Source organism: Rutilus rutilus (genome assembly GCF_951802725.1).
Source record: "Rutilus rutilus genome assembly, chromosome: 9".
NCBI lineage: Eukaryota > Metazoa > Chordata > Actinopteri > Cypriniformes > Leuciscidae > Rutilus > Rutilus rutilus.
The window spans coordinates 10293438-10310747 of NC_140223.1; the positions used below are offsets into that span (position 1 = coordinate 10293438).

Sequence of the window (17310 nt, forward strand, 5' to 3'; positions counted from 1 at the left end):
GAGCTCAAGATTTTTTTATGTATATAATTTTCATTACTAAAACATCTATTTGCCAGGTGAATAAGATGAATAAATCTATGGATTTTCTTTTACTGTGGGCGATGTAGAAGAGGATCACACCACCAGCGTCCAGCCCCACTCAACATCCATCATCGCTCCAGAGCCAGACGCAGCGCCCACACCCACCGCAGACCGAGAGACCTTACCCGCCATGGACATCAAGCCTGAGCCAAAGCCCACAAGAGAGACAGAGCCAGCTGCCAATTCCTCAAAGCAGCGCCTGAGGGCCTGGCTGACCAGGTTTGTGAGCCAGCCGTAACATTAGACAGTGGGTTTTTAATGGACCTGGACTCTGTATGCAATGGCTAATAGACCACCCATGAACATTTTCTGTCACTGGTCCCTTCCTACATTAATGAATGTCTTCATCATGGCCACTGGTCCTGCCCTGCCCTAGTGCGTAGGAACTACTACCAACATACAGGCAGGAACTTACTGAGATGTGGATATTCTGTATGGTGGTGCTGTTTACACGACTGCTAAGTAAATGTAAGTCTTCTGGACAGAAATCAGCATGCATATTTTTCTAAATTTAGCAAACCAAAGGGTATTATGGGGAAAACCACAACTTGAAGGAATTCAGTTTACACTGACTGAACACAGATCAGGAGACGTCACGTCATGGCTGCATTTCTCAAAGGCATCTCTATCTCAGTAAGCGTAGGTTCACAAATATTATGTTTACTAACGTACATCATGTGAATTAAAAGTGTGTAATTCCCCCATTTAAATGTTAAGTTGGCACAACTCATTATAGTAAATCAGTTCATTTGCAGTTTTTTTTTTTTTTTTGATTTATGCATTACACACATAGACATTGACCAGAGGCTTCTGAGTCTTTATAATTTTGATTAGTTTGAAATCACTTTTTAACAATGTTGCCAGCATATCATTGTAACAATTCATTTCCCCAGACCACATAGGGGTGAATTAAGGTGGATTGGGACACTTTTTTCAGTCATCCTAATAGCAAAAAGTGTCCCAATCAACCTGAATTCACCCCTCTAATTTATAATGATTACAGACACTAAACATCAACATGTAATTGTTTGTTGTGCAACCTGAAGTCAAGAGCAGCCTATGTTGACTGCATTCCTTGGTATGGCAAACTCAGCTGATGTGTCCTCAAAGTCTGCCTGTGTTTTCGGCCAATTGGCATTTGGTGGGGGGTGGGGGTTAAATGTCCAGGTGGCCAGACGTCCAGGACTATAAATAGTTAATTGCTATAATAGCAGAAATACTTTACTTACATCTTCACTCTTGCATCTGAAGAAGACTCACACATCAACCCTGAACCATCAGCATCAATGGTCAGTAATATTCATATTCGTAATACTTAAAGGAATAGTTCACTTTAAAATGAAAATTCTGTCATCATATACTCACCCTCATGTTGTTTCAAACCTGTATGAATTTCTTTCTTCTGCTGAACAGAAAGGAAGATATTTAGAAGAATGTCAGTAACCAGACAGTTTTAGATACCATTGACTTCCATAGTATATATTTTTCCTACTATGGAAGTCAATGGGACCCAGAAACTGTCTGGTTACTGACATTCTTCTAAATATCTTCCTTTCTGTTCAGCAGAAGAAAGAAATTCATACAGGTTTGAAACAACATGAGGGTGAGTATATGATGACAGAATTTTCATTTTAAAGTGAACATTCCTTTATGATCACCTTGATTATCATTTTATACGTGTTAAAGGTAGACGTTTATCTTCAAATTAATTATTAATTTGTATTATGTTATCTGATATTGATCAAGTGAAGGCAGAGGACTGTCGATTAATGTATCTGTCAGTAACATAGTTGTGTTTTATATATGTGTGTGTTTGATGTCTTTAGAAGTTCATTGTGTTTCTGAGTGGACTCCTGCTGCACTTTCTGCCTCTTCATTGTACAGAAAGTGTGGAGGAACAGAAAGCGAACCTTACAACTCTTGCTCACATAATTGACTTCTTCAATCAGAAGTGAGTATATTTTATTTTATGATGTAGAACAAAGAGGAAGTTAATGAATTACATGTCATTAGTAAACTGTGTTTAGGCTGTTGGACATCATAAAACTCTTTTAAATGGCTTCATTTGATGTTTTACAGCTATATGGAAAAAACTGGAGAAAGTGATCCCAAGCCGTTTGCTGTAGCCATCAATGTACTGAAGAATCAATGTCAAGGGAACTTTGATCTTTCGAACTTCCTGAATCATGAGAACGCAACGCTTGTGAAAAATTACATTTATAGAGAAAATAATAAATTTTACAATGGTAACAAAAGCCTCATTGCTGCAGGACGTTTAACTGGAGGAAAACAAAATTGCGAAAGTAAACCAGTGTCTTACCTGCTCCAAAGAAACGCAGCATTTACCAATCTCTTAAACCGTACAAATGACAGCTGCGTTGTTATCTACACCGTCTATTCTCCCTGTCAAAATACATCAGCCAACATTACACCAACCCTTGAAACCTTGAAAAAACACAGTGGAATTAAAGCCTTTGTCTTTAGTCTTGGGGTTGATAAAAATGACCATACATGCTCTAGTCTTGCACTAAACTGTACAGAGATTGTGAAATATGTTCCCCTCTATCGCTTTGTGAATAAAACTGTTATTCCTATATAACAAAGCAATGCCAACACCAGTGATGAACAAGCTTATCAGGGAATGAGTCTGATGTCCCCATCAAATATAATGAATAAGTTCTCAAACATTTAACTAGTTACTGTACTGAAATGCAGCTCATTTAGGTTAGGGTTAGTTGGTAGTTTCTGAGGTAGCTGAAGTTTTTACTAGTGTAAAAAAAAAAGTCCTGAAAGTCAATGTGCTTATGCTGTATTTAGATGGCAACTGTCTTGTAATAATTGATATACATGTATATACTGGCTTACTGCATGATGAAAAATAAATATTTGCTCAATAATTGTACAGTGGTTTCATTTCAGAATAATTCACGGACAATTGCAAACACACAACCCTTTACACCTTCTTTAATTCTTTCCTGAAGAAGGCACATTTATTAAGTGTTAACTCAATGAAGTCTTTTAAGTTTTAAGAAATGTTATATAATTTTAAGCTCTTTTCATTTTCTGTTAATTGTGGATTATAAACTTTTTTCAAACGATTTGAGTTGTGCGCCTCTGAACACAGAATGACAACAGAGCAGCGAAACAAAAGCATTGAAAGATGTTTTTTTCTGTGCTGCAAAGTCAAATTAAAGTATCTTAAATGCAATAATTTAAAATGGTTGTAGATGTAAATGTCTGTATTATTATATGAAATTATTTATTCTGTGACAATTTTTTTTTTTTAATAATAATACAAAAACATTACTAATTTGATAGACATTCACAGCTCTTGGTGTCAACAACTATATGTTAAGCCAAGAATTCAGTCATGAGTGATCACACAAAATAAGTTAATGGTTTATAAACATTTAACACATAAACTTTAGTGCAATATTCACTTGAACAGATCATATTTTCAGTCCTACAAGTCATCAGGAACAAGGAATACTTTAACCATGGATGAACATTTTGTCATAAATAAACATAACTTGTTTTTACTTGAGTTATAGCATACATCAGGTTTACAGTGAATCATATCTTACATTTTAGTATTATTGGCAATGCAGCCAATCATTTTATCTGGCTCTCGAGTGATTTCTTTCTATTCTATAACAATCCCTCAAATAAGGAACATTCATACCAATGCAAAATAATCTTTACACACTTGAAATAACACATTTTCAGGTAAAAAAAAAAAAATGCTGTTGCACAAAAATTTAAACAAATTCTGTTGCTTCAGTTTCAGCTGAGCTGAAATGAGCATTTATCCTTCTGTATGAAATATTTAAGCAATCCAGACGTATTACTAGTATATTTACGAGTCCTTTGTCTAAATGAATTGGCTTACAGAAATAGTATCGATTTAACTATTGGCACTGGATAAAAGAGCAAAACTGGCACTATACTGGACATATATATATAATATTTATTTATTTTTTTGTTTCTTTCAGGAGCTAAAGGCCCCCGGTGTGAAGCTAGCTGTCCTTGCCCTTTTGGTGATGTTTCCTTCACCGAGTGTTTTTGTGGTGTGGTCTTAGGATACTGACTCACTGCCCAGCTAGCTGCCCTACTGGTAAGCCTCAGCCTGAAAGTGTTTGTTTGTTTGTCTTTATTTTTGGTCTGGTGCACACTGAAGTGGTGTAAACTCTTGCCCCCTGAGTCAACAGTTTTTATATATTTAAAATAATTATTGTTGTGAAAATAAAGTATTTTGTATTCAGATCCACGTCTCTTATCCTCTGTGGTAGCGAACCTGGGTGCCTTATGAAATTTCCCCGTTCACGTAACGGGGTGGCATAGTCTGCTCTTTATTTTGCTCTATTTTGTCCATAAGTGTAACTTTTGCCCTTCCACTACCCCGCCACACTCGGACACGCTTAACAAAAGTTCTACCACCAGATCATTATAGGAAACACAAACCCTGATTGCTGATCTATGTATTTATTCAGTAACATGAAGAATATCAGGATACTATTTAAATCGATTTCTGGACATCATAATGTTATTTTTTGCTACAATTATTATTGCACACACACTTTTGCTACAATTGTTATTGCACGCACATGCACACTCCTGGGTTTAGCCTGTGTGTCACTATGACACAGGAAGTCATGACTCAACACTTAAGTGTTCCTGATCACTAAGATGGACATAAAAACCATATACCAATGTGATTTCAGACTTTTACTCATTAGAATTTGTAGAGGTGCCAATAGTTGTGAAATTCAAATATTTTAGAAACATTTGTTTTATAAGAATTTGACTTTAATTAAAGGTTAGATTTGTGTGAATTTTATGAATTTGACTAAGAAGAGAAATCGCAAAAACAAATTTTCCCAGTTCATATTTACCAAAGGTGCCAGTATCTGTGACTGTGGAGCCCACTGTGTCATTAAAGACAAAAGTCTCTTACAATGTTGCCAGAAGCTTTTTACAAAAAATAAAATAAAATAAAAAATAAATTCCAGAAGTTTTTGTGGAAATTTTGGAAGTTTTAAAAAAAATGAATGAAACAAACATTTTCCAATTAAATGTCAGCAGAACAAGAAAAAAGTGGGTCAGATGAGCTTTTGTACACACTAGGAGAAGCTTAAACCCTGACAAAGACTTCTGTAAAAGAGAGAGTGGTTATGTGGATGCTTTCAGTCCAGGGTCCAGGACTATAACATCTACAACACTTACATCTTCACTCTTGCGTCTGAAGAAGACTCACACATCATTCCTGGACCTTCAGCATCAATGGTCAGTAATATTCATATTTTAATACTTAACATGATCACCCTGTTTTTATTCATTGTGTGTTAGAGGTAGTCATTTACTCTTAATAATAAAGATTCTTTATTGGCACTGATGGTTCTATGAAGAACCTTTATCATCCATGGAATCTTTACATTCCTCAAAAGGATCCTTATAATGGAAAAGGGTTCTTCAGATTATTAAAATATTCTTCACATAAGATTTTTTATTTTATTTTTTAGAACTGTTCTCTGAAAGGTTCTTGTTGGAATTACTTGTTGACTTGTTCAGTACTTCTTGTAATTTTGACAGGTACGAGGACAATGTTTAGATCAGTGCTGCTATGATTTTTGCAACTAAAATTGACATAAGACGTTTTTTCTTTTTTTTAAGCGCACACAAGAATTTTTCCAATGCTGTCTTTTTCTCCACAGGGTTGCTGAATGATGTGCCTGCAATAGGTGTTGTTGATGTATTGTCAGTCTTGATAGGGAAAGATCAACGCATTCTTATCCTTGGGCGTCATATTGACGCTTTTGACATTTCGTCTACATCGAACGCACATGGCACCCTTAGCGTCAATATGAGACGCACAGAGCTTTGTTCGGTTATGGGTAGGTTTAGGTCTGGTGTAGGGTTAGGGTTAGACCGCTAGGAGGCGCCTTCTGGCCCATTTCTATCTGCGTCTCATATTGACGCTAAAGGGTGCCATGTGCGTTCGATGTAGACGAAATGTCAAAAGCATCAATATATGACGCCCTAGGATAATGCTGTTGTTTCATTTAGTGTATCTCCATGTGTTCTCTATCCTCTATATCTACCTCTATACTCCATAGGAATAATGAATGCTGTCTGGAAACTATGCTGAGTACATTCACACAATCAGGTTGCTGTTCTGAGTGACACCTGATGACTTGCATTGGAGAAGTGCCATTCATCAACTTTTCCTAGACGATCCTTGTAATATTGTGCCAGGTCCATTGCAACGCCTTCTCTTCCTTCATTCGAACCTGACATCTCATAGTTGGGTATGGTACTTCCGACCTCGCTGCTTTACTCCAGGACCAGGACACCAAAATGTTTTTGACCATTTATTGCTTTATTCATTTTATTCTTTACTAATAAAAAATTTATCCATCACTTCTTCGTGTGACTGGATCTCAGTGCATCAGTTCAAGGCGGCTTCAGTCTGTTGTGGAAAAGCAGAGGCTGACAGTCACATGAGTGATAATAGGCAGAAACATTTTAGTGTGAAAAATGGGGAGTTTAAAATGTATTTTCATGAATATGTATCTTCATATTACACTTTAAATCAGAAATGCAGAAAAGAAAAAAGCTGAGAGAATGATTGAAAGTCATTGTGCTTATACTAGATGCCAACTCTCTTATATTTACTGAATATACTGCTTGATGAAAAATAAATATTTGCTTAATAATTGTTGTGTGTTTATTTCATTTCAGAGTAATTCACGAACAAATGCAAACACATAGAGTTCTATGACGAATAAAAAACAGAATTTTAGATTTTAGATATTCACTGGCCTTGGTGTGTTAAGCCAAGAATTCAGTCATGAGTGATCACACTAAAGTTAATGGTGTATAAACATTTAACACATAAACATTAGTACGATGTTCACTTGAAAGGATAATATTATCAGCCCTACAAGTCATCAAGAACAAGGAATAGTTTAACCATGAATTAACTTTTTGTCATATTTTTTCTAAAACATAATTTCTGTAATTTGCTTTTACTTCAGAGTTATAGCAAACGTGAGGTTTATAGTGAATAATATCTTACATTTTAGTCATTACATTTTACATTTTGTCATTTTCTGTGGATGATTTCTTTCTATAATAAAATCTTAAAGAGGTAGCAGTTTGGTCATAAAAAGTAAATCAGAGCAATTACAGTCATAATCCACCTTAAGTGAAATCTGCTGCATGCGGTTTTGTTGCTTGATGCACAAGCATGTGTTAAGGAAGGGTTATTTGTAGTCTTTCCCAAAATTTCAGAAGAGATGACAGAGTGTGAAAGTCAGATAGTCATGCAAGTTTGAGACATGACACACCTGTATCAGACAAAATAACACACACTGAACTAACACGTATTCTTTCTAGGGTTACAAAACAAATTCTGTTGCACAGAATTCCAAACAACTTCTGTTGCTTCACTGTTAAATTAGCTAACATTAGCATTTTTTGTATCTTTCTGTTAGAAGTCTTGAAGCAATCCAGAAGTATATCTTGTATATTTACTAGTCCAATAGCGTTAGACTTTATGATGGATCATTCCTCTACAGGACTGCAGTAGAGAGGACATTCATTGTTATGATATTTGACTTCTATATTTGCAAACTATAACTGATATGGACTGAATTATATGCAAATGTCAAACAGCTTCACACAGAACATTCACACGGCCTCCTATGTTAAATATTACAAGTAGTTTATTTGCATATGGCTGATCACAGAAAAAAATATTCTCTGAGTCAGACGGGACCAAACACATCTTCTCTGAAGAGCTCAGAAGTGTCTCCCTTCTTCTCTAAAATTCATTATGGTAATTATTTTCATCATGGCTTTTTCTGTTTTGTTGCTTGTGTTTTTTTGTTTATCAGGTTTGTCGTTTTAACTTTAGGCGTCTGGCGCACTGAGGATGTTCATGTTCTACCTGCTTCATCTGTGTATTCAGTGCGATCAGGAGCAAGTGAACACTGACGTTCTTGTTAAAATTATCCAGTATTTTGATGACAAGTAAGTCTATATTTGCACAATTACAGTAAAAGTGAAATGTGTTAATGCTGAATGTGCATGTAGCAAAGTTAAAAACTCAGGGGAAGAAGGAGGCGGGAACCGGCAAATGTCTAACATAAAACATCCCCTCACGGACGACTGCCACACAAACATAAAACACAACATGTTGGTTCCCATAGCCTTGTGGGTAGAGCGCTGACATATAGCACCCTTGCACTTCGGGCAACCTGAGTTTGAGTCCTTTCCTGGACCTTTTCCGATCATGTCCCCCTCTCTCTCCCAATTCTCTTCTTGTCTACTCACTGTCCTATCATAATAAAGCAAAAATAATAGCAAAATTATAGCAAAAATAAATCTTAAAAAAATAAACCCTCGAGATTAGCTCTACTCCCACAGTAGCCGCAGCACCTAGGGGTGAGGACAGATGAGGTGAGAGAAAAGGAGACAGAAGGATGAGGAGAGACAGAGTCGAGAGAGGGGAGAGAGTAATAGAAAAATAAATCTTGGTCCAGTTCCCAAAACGCACTGCCATGTAGTTCCCCACCAGCTGGACGAACTCCTCCACAATCCACAATGTCTGGTGGTGATGCTGGATAGCCCTCAGTGGACGACCTCGAGTCTAACTCCTCCAACACATGGTGAGTGGCGACCAAGCGTGCAAGTCCTGAATCACCCCCAGGTGGCTGGTCCCAGTATAGGTCATAAACCCCGCCCACCCCATGAAGTCTAATGGACGCGATGGAAACTAAGCAATCAAATTACACTTCAAATACATTTTTTCCAAAGATATTTTTTGTAATTTTATGTAGTTTAACATGCTGGTGTATGATAGTGCATGTAAGTATTTTTTCTTTCTTTTGTTTAAATAAGAATGGTTTTAGTTATTTGGTGGAATAAAAATGGAAATGTGACGTCATGATTGACAGCTGTGATTTCACACCAACATAATGAGTTGTTCTGCAGTAAACCGTTTCTGCGGGAGTGAGGATGGGACTGTAATATCAGACATATCGAGGTCGATGTGGCGCGGAGGTGACGCTCATTAGCAATCGCACCGCCGGCGCAGCTCTGTTCCCACAGCTCTCGGCCCCGCCCCCTGCTTGCCACAGTGCATAAGCAAGGAAAAATGTTATTGATTCTGTCTCAGAAACAAGTTTTAGTTTTTGAAAACGGCAATATTTGTAATTTTTGTCTTCTAGGTTACAGCCAAGCAACCATGACAGTCCTTATCAGTATTCTGTAGTCATCAGGGTCCCATATCAACAGTGTACAGAACAGTTTAGTCTTGATTCGGTTTTCAACATGAACGAAATGGAAAATGCCTTCAGTGATTTCAAGACTAATGGTCAGCGACGGCTTTGTGAAGTCACCCAAGACTTATTCAGTCTCGCTGCTGCAAAGCCGAGCTGGATCCAAATGGCCAGTTCTTCTGGAAAAACATTGCATTCTGAATATATTCTTATCTATCCTATGGATGCCACAAATACATCTCCTCTGGACAAAATTTTGAGAATGCCAAATGATGATCAATGTGTTGTTTTGTATACTTACTACTCACCTTGCATAGAAAAGTGCATTAAAGATAAAGCTGACACTATTTTGTATGACTTTTCAAACTGGCTAAACACACAGAGAACTAGGATTAAGGCTTTAGTTTTCCAAGAGATCTGGCACAAAGACTGGACTGGTGTCAGAGATCAGTTTGCAAAGATTAATAATCTAGTGCCTCTCTATCGTTGTGTGAAGGAAAACAATCAAATGAAATGCTATATGTGTGAAGATGCTGGCAGTGAGACGTTAAATCAAAATTGTGTGTCTTAAAAAAACGATGTCAATAATCATACTGCATATTTTCAAATCACTGTATGTCTTGCACCTAAATAAACTTGTTTTGTCCATGCATTAAGGGCATGAGATGAAAGATTCGTCACTTTGTCTGTGTTCGTCTGAAGAGTTTTGAGTGATTATAATTGTTGCTGCACCTAACTTAATTCCAGAGAGAATCCCACCAGCAAAAATAATACAAAAGTTTTTATGGGATGACATGATACATCATTTTTCATACAATATGATTGGTTCTTCATATATATAAATCAGCAAACCCTTCTGTTACTACTGTAGGTAAAAGGAAATCTGGATTATTACTTAAAATCATGAGTTTATAAATGTAGTTATCTGTCTGGTTTCATTTCCCCTTTTGTTATATTCGGACATGATTCAGACACACACACACTGACTTTGGCCAAAGGAAATTTGGGTTTCAAAAGCATATAAATATTAATCCTGCAAGGAAAAGAATTGTTAGTTATGATTAATAAAAAAAAAAAAATTAAAAAAAAATCCATCACACTGTACATTAAATAATTGATCAAGTTGACACTGAAACTGACACAATAACAGCTGTGATCGTGTGAAATAGCCTTGATGCTGCTTATATCAGCCAAAGGTTAAAAAACAACTACAGTGAAACACTTGTGTATTGTTGCTCTTCAGTGAAACTGAAGGTTAATAAAGAACTACAGGTAAATATTAATCTTTGTGATTAGTCTTAATGTCACAATCAGGTCTAGTGTGAAAATTATATGTGCTTCATTTCCTCCTGATCATCAGAAGAGAAACAACAGAGCTTCAGATCTGAAAATAAAAGCATCTTCTTCCTCATAATTCAAGCAGTCACAGTGGTAAGTTTCAATTCAATAAGTAAACATTATTTTCTTTTCTAAACACTCTGGTCCTTCAAATCATCTTCTGCATGAATTTAACTCAAGTTTTGTGCTGAAATTAGTGATTTTTTTTTCACTTCAGGCATCATTGAAGTGTGTCGTCGTCCTCTGCCTGCTTCATTTGTGTGTTCAAAGCATTCAGGGCGATGTGAACCCTGCCGTCCTTGCTAAAATGATACAGTATTTTGATGACAAGTAAGTCTGTTTATACAGTAGTCAAATGAATTAAAATTAATATTTAGTTTTCAGTTAAAATGCATGTACAAAGTGTTGAGTTGATGAACATAAAAAGGAACAAGGTAAAAAAAAAACAATATTTCTTGAAAACTGTGATAATGTCTTATGTCTTCCAGTGTCCAGCCAAAGACAAAGCCTGATGTTCAGTACGCAATAGCGATTTTTGTCCCACAGTCTCAGTGCACACAAGAAGGATCTGATATCCAGACTGTGTTCAGCAGGGAGGATGCAGAAAATGTGAGAAATATTCTCACTAGAGGAGAGAAATGTGTTCTCTGCACTCCATCACAAAATGTCATTGCTGCACGACCAACACCAAAACCAGTGGAACATGCTGAGCATTTTCTGCTCTATCCTTTAGGTGATTCTCCAATGGACAAACTTCTAGCAAAGACAGATCAGAATAGCTGTATAGTTTTCTATTCGTACAACTCACCTTGTGTGACGAGGTGCATTCAGAGTGATGACAATATTTTGCCGGGTCTTTCAAACTGGAAGAATATCCGAAAAGAGGCAATGAATGTTTTTGTGTTTGAAAAGATCTGGCAGAAGGACACCTGGAGGAAGGATATGGAAAAAGATCTCCTGAAGATTCATGCAGAAGTGCCTCTTTATCGGTGTGACATCAACGATAATGTGATGCAGTGTCAGAATTGTGTGGAGAAAAACACTGGGAAGGTGATTCCTTTCTGTCTGCCTGAAAAGAAATCACTACTTTTCTATTTCCGAAAAATGCTTTTGTCAATGATGAAACGTGCGTGGCGTGTTAATGAATGATTTGCACATCATATCTTTCATTAAAGAGTTTTTGCCCTGCGAACATTGATTGGGCTATGAAATCAGAATTCTTACATACAGTTTTTTTGAATTTTTTATTATTATTATTTTTTTTAACACATGTTCTGTGTCTAATAAAATGTGATCGTGCATGTGTCCTTTGTCTATTGCCAATTTATTATGTAGACTTTGCAAACATTAAATTCTGCTCATGAGTCTAGTTTTATCTAGTTTATTTGCTATTGAGTGTGTTCACTAAAAAACAAAACAAAAAAAACATTGGTGTAGGATTTACTTTGAAACAATTTTCACAATTAATTACAAAGAAATGGCAAGTAACACGCTAAATTAGTCCTAAACGTGAAATTTAGAAGTAATTGTAAACTAAGACAGAAATATTTTCTTATAAAATGTTTTATTTACTACAAAACTGCATCTTCAAAGATTTGGTGTCACTAATTTGCAGTGCAACACAGAGGCAAATTGCCTGTTTATTAAATCTTAGAGTCAGGAAATGGTCACTAGATGGCAATGAAAGATCAGTGCATAATTCATCGGCCCTTACTTAAATGGCATTATCAGATGACCAAGAAAAAGGAACAAATACAGATATTGACTCATATAGAGAAGAAATCTTATCAATGGAATCAACACATTAAGTGCTATATCAAATTAAAGGCTAGGCTAATAGATAAAGGCTATCACCAAAATCACATTAAATCAAAGGTTTGAATAAACTTATCACAAATATATGCAGATATATCATCAAGCATTACACAATGAATAATTAACTTACAGATGATGCTTTTACAAACTCATAACAAAGGATGGCATCCCAAGTTGAGCAGAAGATGACTGCATGAGAAATATGATCACTTATTTCCTGAACTGCCACTAGAGGGCGACAAAACTATAAAAGTGACACGTAAACTTGAAGCAGAACAGTAGCTTCTAAAAATAGTAAAATAGCAAAACCCAGCTCCTAGTTTTTTTACAATCACTTTGTTACTTTTTCCAGAACCTTGATGTCATTTTTCACAACTCTAGACACAAAACTCACAACCAATGATCAAAATGCACATTTTTCAAAACTCTAACCATTTTCTCAATTGCTTGGATACAATACACATAATGACATTAGATCATTTGTTCATTCAACAAAAATCACCTGTTCAATATTACATAACTTAGCATAAAAGTACTACTATTTCAAAAGGCAATTCACACATTACATTTCAAATGAGTGTCTATTCATTTCCTTACAATGATCTAACTATCAATTGATACAGCTGCTCAAAATGATAAGTAACTGTTGCATTACTCTTAATGCATAGTTGTATGGAAACAGACAAACAATCTTGCATGTTTAAATCATGAAAGTTTCAAGATAACGAGATTCATTGTCACCAATTAGCGTGGAGCATGAACCAATTAGACTACAATATCCATGGATGTAGCCTAATATTTTATCATAATGCTTCATCAGACACTGTGTCTATGGTCCCAAATACTGCACCACCTTTTCAGACTATTTACAGTATTGACAGTACTGCACTGTATAGATGCAGGCCCTTGTAATTGCTTGTCCAATTCTGCCAACTCGTTACTGATGATTGAGTGCACATTGTGGAATGAGTATATAAAGAGTTGATTGGGATCCAATTGCAAGAGCATAATGATATGTAACATGGAGCCAGCAGGTGATCCAGGTCACAATGGAGGTCAAGCAGTGGTGGGAGGAAGACGAGGAAGACGAGGAAGACGAGGAAGACGAGGAAGACGAGGAAGACGAGGAAGACGAGGAAGACGAGGAAGACGAGGAAGACGTGTTGGTCAAAGGAATGGCAGAGGACAGGCACCACTTCTGAGAGGTGGTCGTGGGCCTCGTTTGAGAGGTGTGGGGGAACGTGGTAGAGGACAAGGCCACGGACCAAGACAGCGGCAGCAACAGCATAGTGTCCAATGAAATTCGGGCAATAGTTGTAGACCATGTCATAAATCATGGCATGACAATGACTGAGGTGGCTTCAATGACACAACCAAACCTCAGAAGGTCAACCGTGGCCTCAATAATCAGAACTTTCCGCAGTGAGAACCGGTAAGTTATCAGCATGCACTAAACATTATGCTACTCTCAATTGTTAAATGACTGCATACCAATGTGTATCACAGAATAGGTGATGTGACCAAGTGTCTTCTTACTCTAATGATCCCTGTAGAATTGTGACCAGGCCAAATAGTGGAGGCAGAGGCAAAATTCTAACTGAGCAACAAGAGCAGGCTGTGGTCGATTTGGTTCGGGTCAGAAATCATATTCGCCTTACAGAAATTTGCCAGCATATCGTGGACAATGAAGACATGTTCAACAATGTGGGATCCATAAGTTTGCTGACTATTGCACGCATACTGAAAAGGCACCAGGTATCTATAAAACAACTATACCGTGTGCCTTTCGAAAAATGCAGACAGAGTGAAGCAAATGAGGACTGAGTATGTTCAGGTAAGTTCAGTTTCAAGATGGCTGTTGTAAAAACATTCCCAAAAATTCTACATTGTACGGTAATTTCTAAATCTTTCCAAAATGTATTTTTAGAGGGTGATGGAGCTGGATGCTGATGACGACCATCACAAATTCATATTTGGATGAGGCAGGTTTTAATCTGGCCAAGACAAGGAGGAGAGGTCAGAATTTCATTGGCCAGCGGGCAACCATCCAAGTACCTGGACAACTTGGGGCCAACATTACCATGTGTGCAACTATATCAGAAGATGGTGTGGTGGGATCAGGGTTATTATAGTTTTGCATTTTTCATTAGTTTTTATTTTTATTTCGTTTTGACTTTTTGTTTTCAAATTCAGTTTAGTTTTAATTAGTTTTTAAAGTGGGTTTGCTAGTTTAGTTTAGTTTTTATTTTTGGAAAATGCTTAGTTTTAGTTTAGTTTTTATTAGTTTTAGTGTTAGTTTTAGTCTTTTTTTGTAATTTGGGTTATTTGTCAGGGGCAAGATTCAAAAAGGTCGGAAAAAGTATTGTGTAATAATAACTCAACAAAAATATCATACAATTTTTAGAAAAAAATTCACACCCCATTGAAATTCTTTAACCTCTTACAAAATCCATAGCCTGACTACGTCAGACTTCTTACTTCCGCTCAATTTCATTTCGCTTCTGTACTCCGTCTGAGACAGCGTAATAGCTTTCCGTTTTCCTCCGGCCTGAAAACAGTCGGCCAATCAACGAACAGAGGACGGGCTGAGAGCCGTGACGTAGACACTGATTGTACCGTGGATGCGTAGATTTACTTCACATAATCTGCAAAAGTCATTCACAGCCATGTTCACTCCGGTATTTCGCTGATGGTTTTGTTTTCGCATCATACTACATGTGTTTACAGTGGAAGTTAGATGCAGCTGAGCATGTGCATAACACGCGCCATAACCAAACGTTATGTGATTGGCTTATGGGTAACCAATGATTTTAAACTTCAGACAAGCGCCTCCCTGCGAGAAAGAAAACGCTTTTCAATTATGCCATGCCAGACTCTGTCTACGAAGCAAAGCGAAGTAGCAGAGTTTGGTATTACCAGGCTACAAAATCCACACGCCATACCAAAAATCTACACATCTTCTATACAGAATTCACACCCTATACAAATACCACAGCTGTACAATTTTCACACCCTATACTAAATTTACCCTATACAGCCAATAGCCTAGTCATCTGGATTGAAGCAGCAAACATTCAGTGTAAAAGTAAAAAAATGACATAACATTATTTAATATAATATAGTGTTTTGACATCGACAACCACAACCAAAAAGTGCATTTTACCTCAAACTTGCGACTAGTTAACTTTCTAAAGAAGGCGCAATCCCTTCTCGGGTCGACATTAAAGCCCCACTAGGTAAGATTTCCGTTTTGGTCAAACAACGACCCCTAGAGTCGCTGTGGACTACTTGTATTTAACGTTACTGTCCTAAATACCACTCACGCAGAGCAGTCTCTTCACTCACGGCCTGATCCCCTCCCCCCTGTATACCGGTCCCTGTTCAGTCGGATGGAAGCTGTAACGAGTGGAAATAAGGTGTGGCCCCTTTAAGAGCTGCGCGCGCCCTGTTTAACTGTCGGCAGTCTGTATTGTATGTGTGCCTCGAACACCCCGTAAGCTGGTTGTTTCTATTTGATGCTCATTCTTGTCCTATTTTTGTCTATCAAGTAATGCTGTGGACGGTAGAACGTGTGACAGACAGTTACACGAGTTCGATTGGGGAATAAACACAACGCGTTACAAATCGTCGGACATCGAACAAGCACAGCTAGCCTCCGAAGATGTCTAAGTTACTAATCCATCAACAAGAACGCCAGCTTTTAGCTCACACCAACGAGTGAAAGCTTGTCCGAGTGATATACAATATAAGCAATATACTTACAAGTCCAACAGCATGTGAGGACGTGTTGGGGGAAGTGAGGTAGCCTATGCCGTAAAGCAGTCGAATTTTGTAGTTCTTTGTGTGCGCGGGGGTTACTACCCGAACCCCGAAGTTTAAAAGTACGATTAAAAACGATACAGACCCCGTCAGGCTATGGCAGACATGTCATTCAACCTATTTTTAAGTCGATGTACCACCACAAGAGTCTTGGAAATATATTATGAAGGTTGAAAAGTTACCTAGTGCTGCTTTAACACACTGACTAAATTATATTCAGAATTTAAAATATTTTTTTACCACTTTTTAATGTGTGATTGTGTAAAGGTGTTCACGAGATAGAGATACCAACCTTTCGCGAACTTGCTTTCAACGTCGAACGAACACTCGTTCTCATGGAGACCCGGTGTGCACGGAGGGGAGGGGTTGTGTGTGTGTGTGTGCATGCGCGCGCGCATGTGAGAGACGCATGGGGAAAGGAAATGCAGCTGAATGAATATGCTGCGTGTTTTAAATAGCGTTAAAAAATGAAAGACCTTGACAAAGACGAAAACTAAGGACATTTACTCTATAATTTTATTTTAGTTAGTTTTGCCAAACACACATTACAGTTTTAGTTAGTTATCGTTTTTTTTGTAATGCCTCGTTTTTATTTTTATTTCAGTTAACGACAATGTTTTTTCCCACCTAGTTTTCGTTCGTTTTCGTTAACGATTATAACCTTGGGTGGGATGCAGACCTCATATTGGACCATATAATGCAGCTCTCCTTGTCACCTTTCTTGATGAGCTCGATCAGGTTTGTAGAGCTGAAGGTGTGACCTATGTCATTGTGTGGGACAATGTCAGGTTCCATCAAGCTCATGTGATGCAAGCATGGTTTCAGGCGCATGCACAATTTACCACCCTGTATTTACCCCCATACTCTCCCTTCCTTAACCCGATTGAGGAATTTTTCTCCGCATGGAGATGGAAGGTTCATGATAGGCACCCTCATGAACAAAGTCACTCTTCTCCAGGCAATGGATGACGCCTGC

General features: G+C 37.4%; 1 protein-coding gene across 1 annotated transcript; it reads left to right on the forward strand.

Annotated features, from left to right (window-relative positions):
• Positions 1 to 211: 211 nt before the first annotated feature.
• LOC311296868 (uncharacterized protein) lies at positions 212 to 11899 on the forward strand (the record flags this gene model as incomplete). Its single annotated transcript, XM_084418852.1, has 5 exons — positions 212 to 300; positions 7977 to 8065; positions 10723 to 10793; positions 10918 to 11030; positions 11189 to 11899. The coding sequence occupies 5 exons, from the start codon at positions 212 to 214 to the stop codon at positions 11847 to 11849; spliced, it is 1023 nt and encodes a 340-aa protein (XP_084274978.1). The 3' UTR covers positions 11850 to 11899.
• Between the last annotated feature and the right edge of the window lie 5411 nt (positions 11900 to 17310).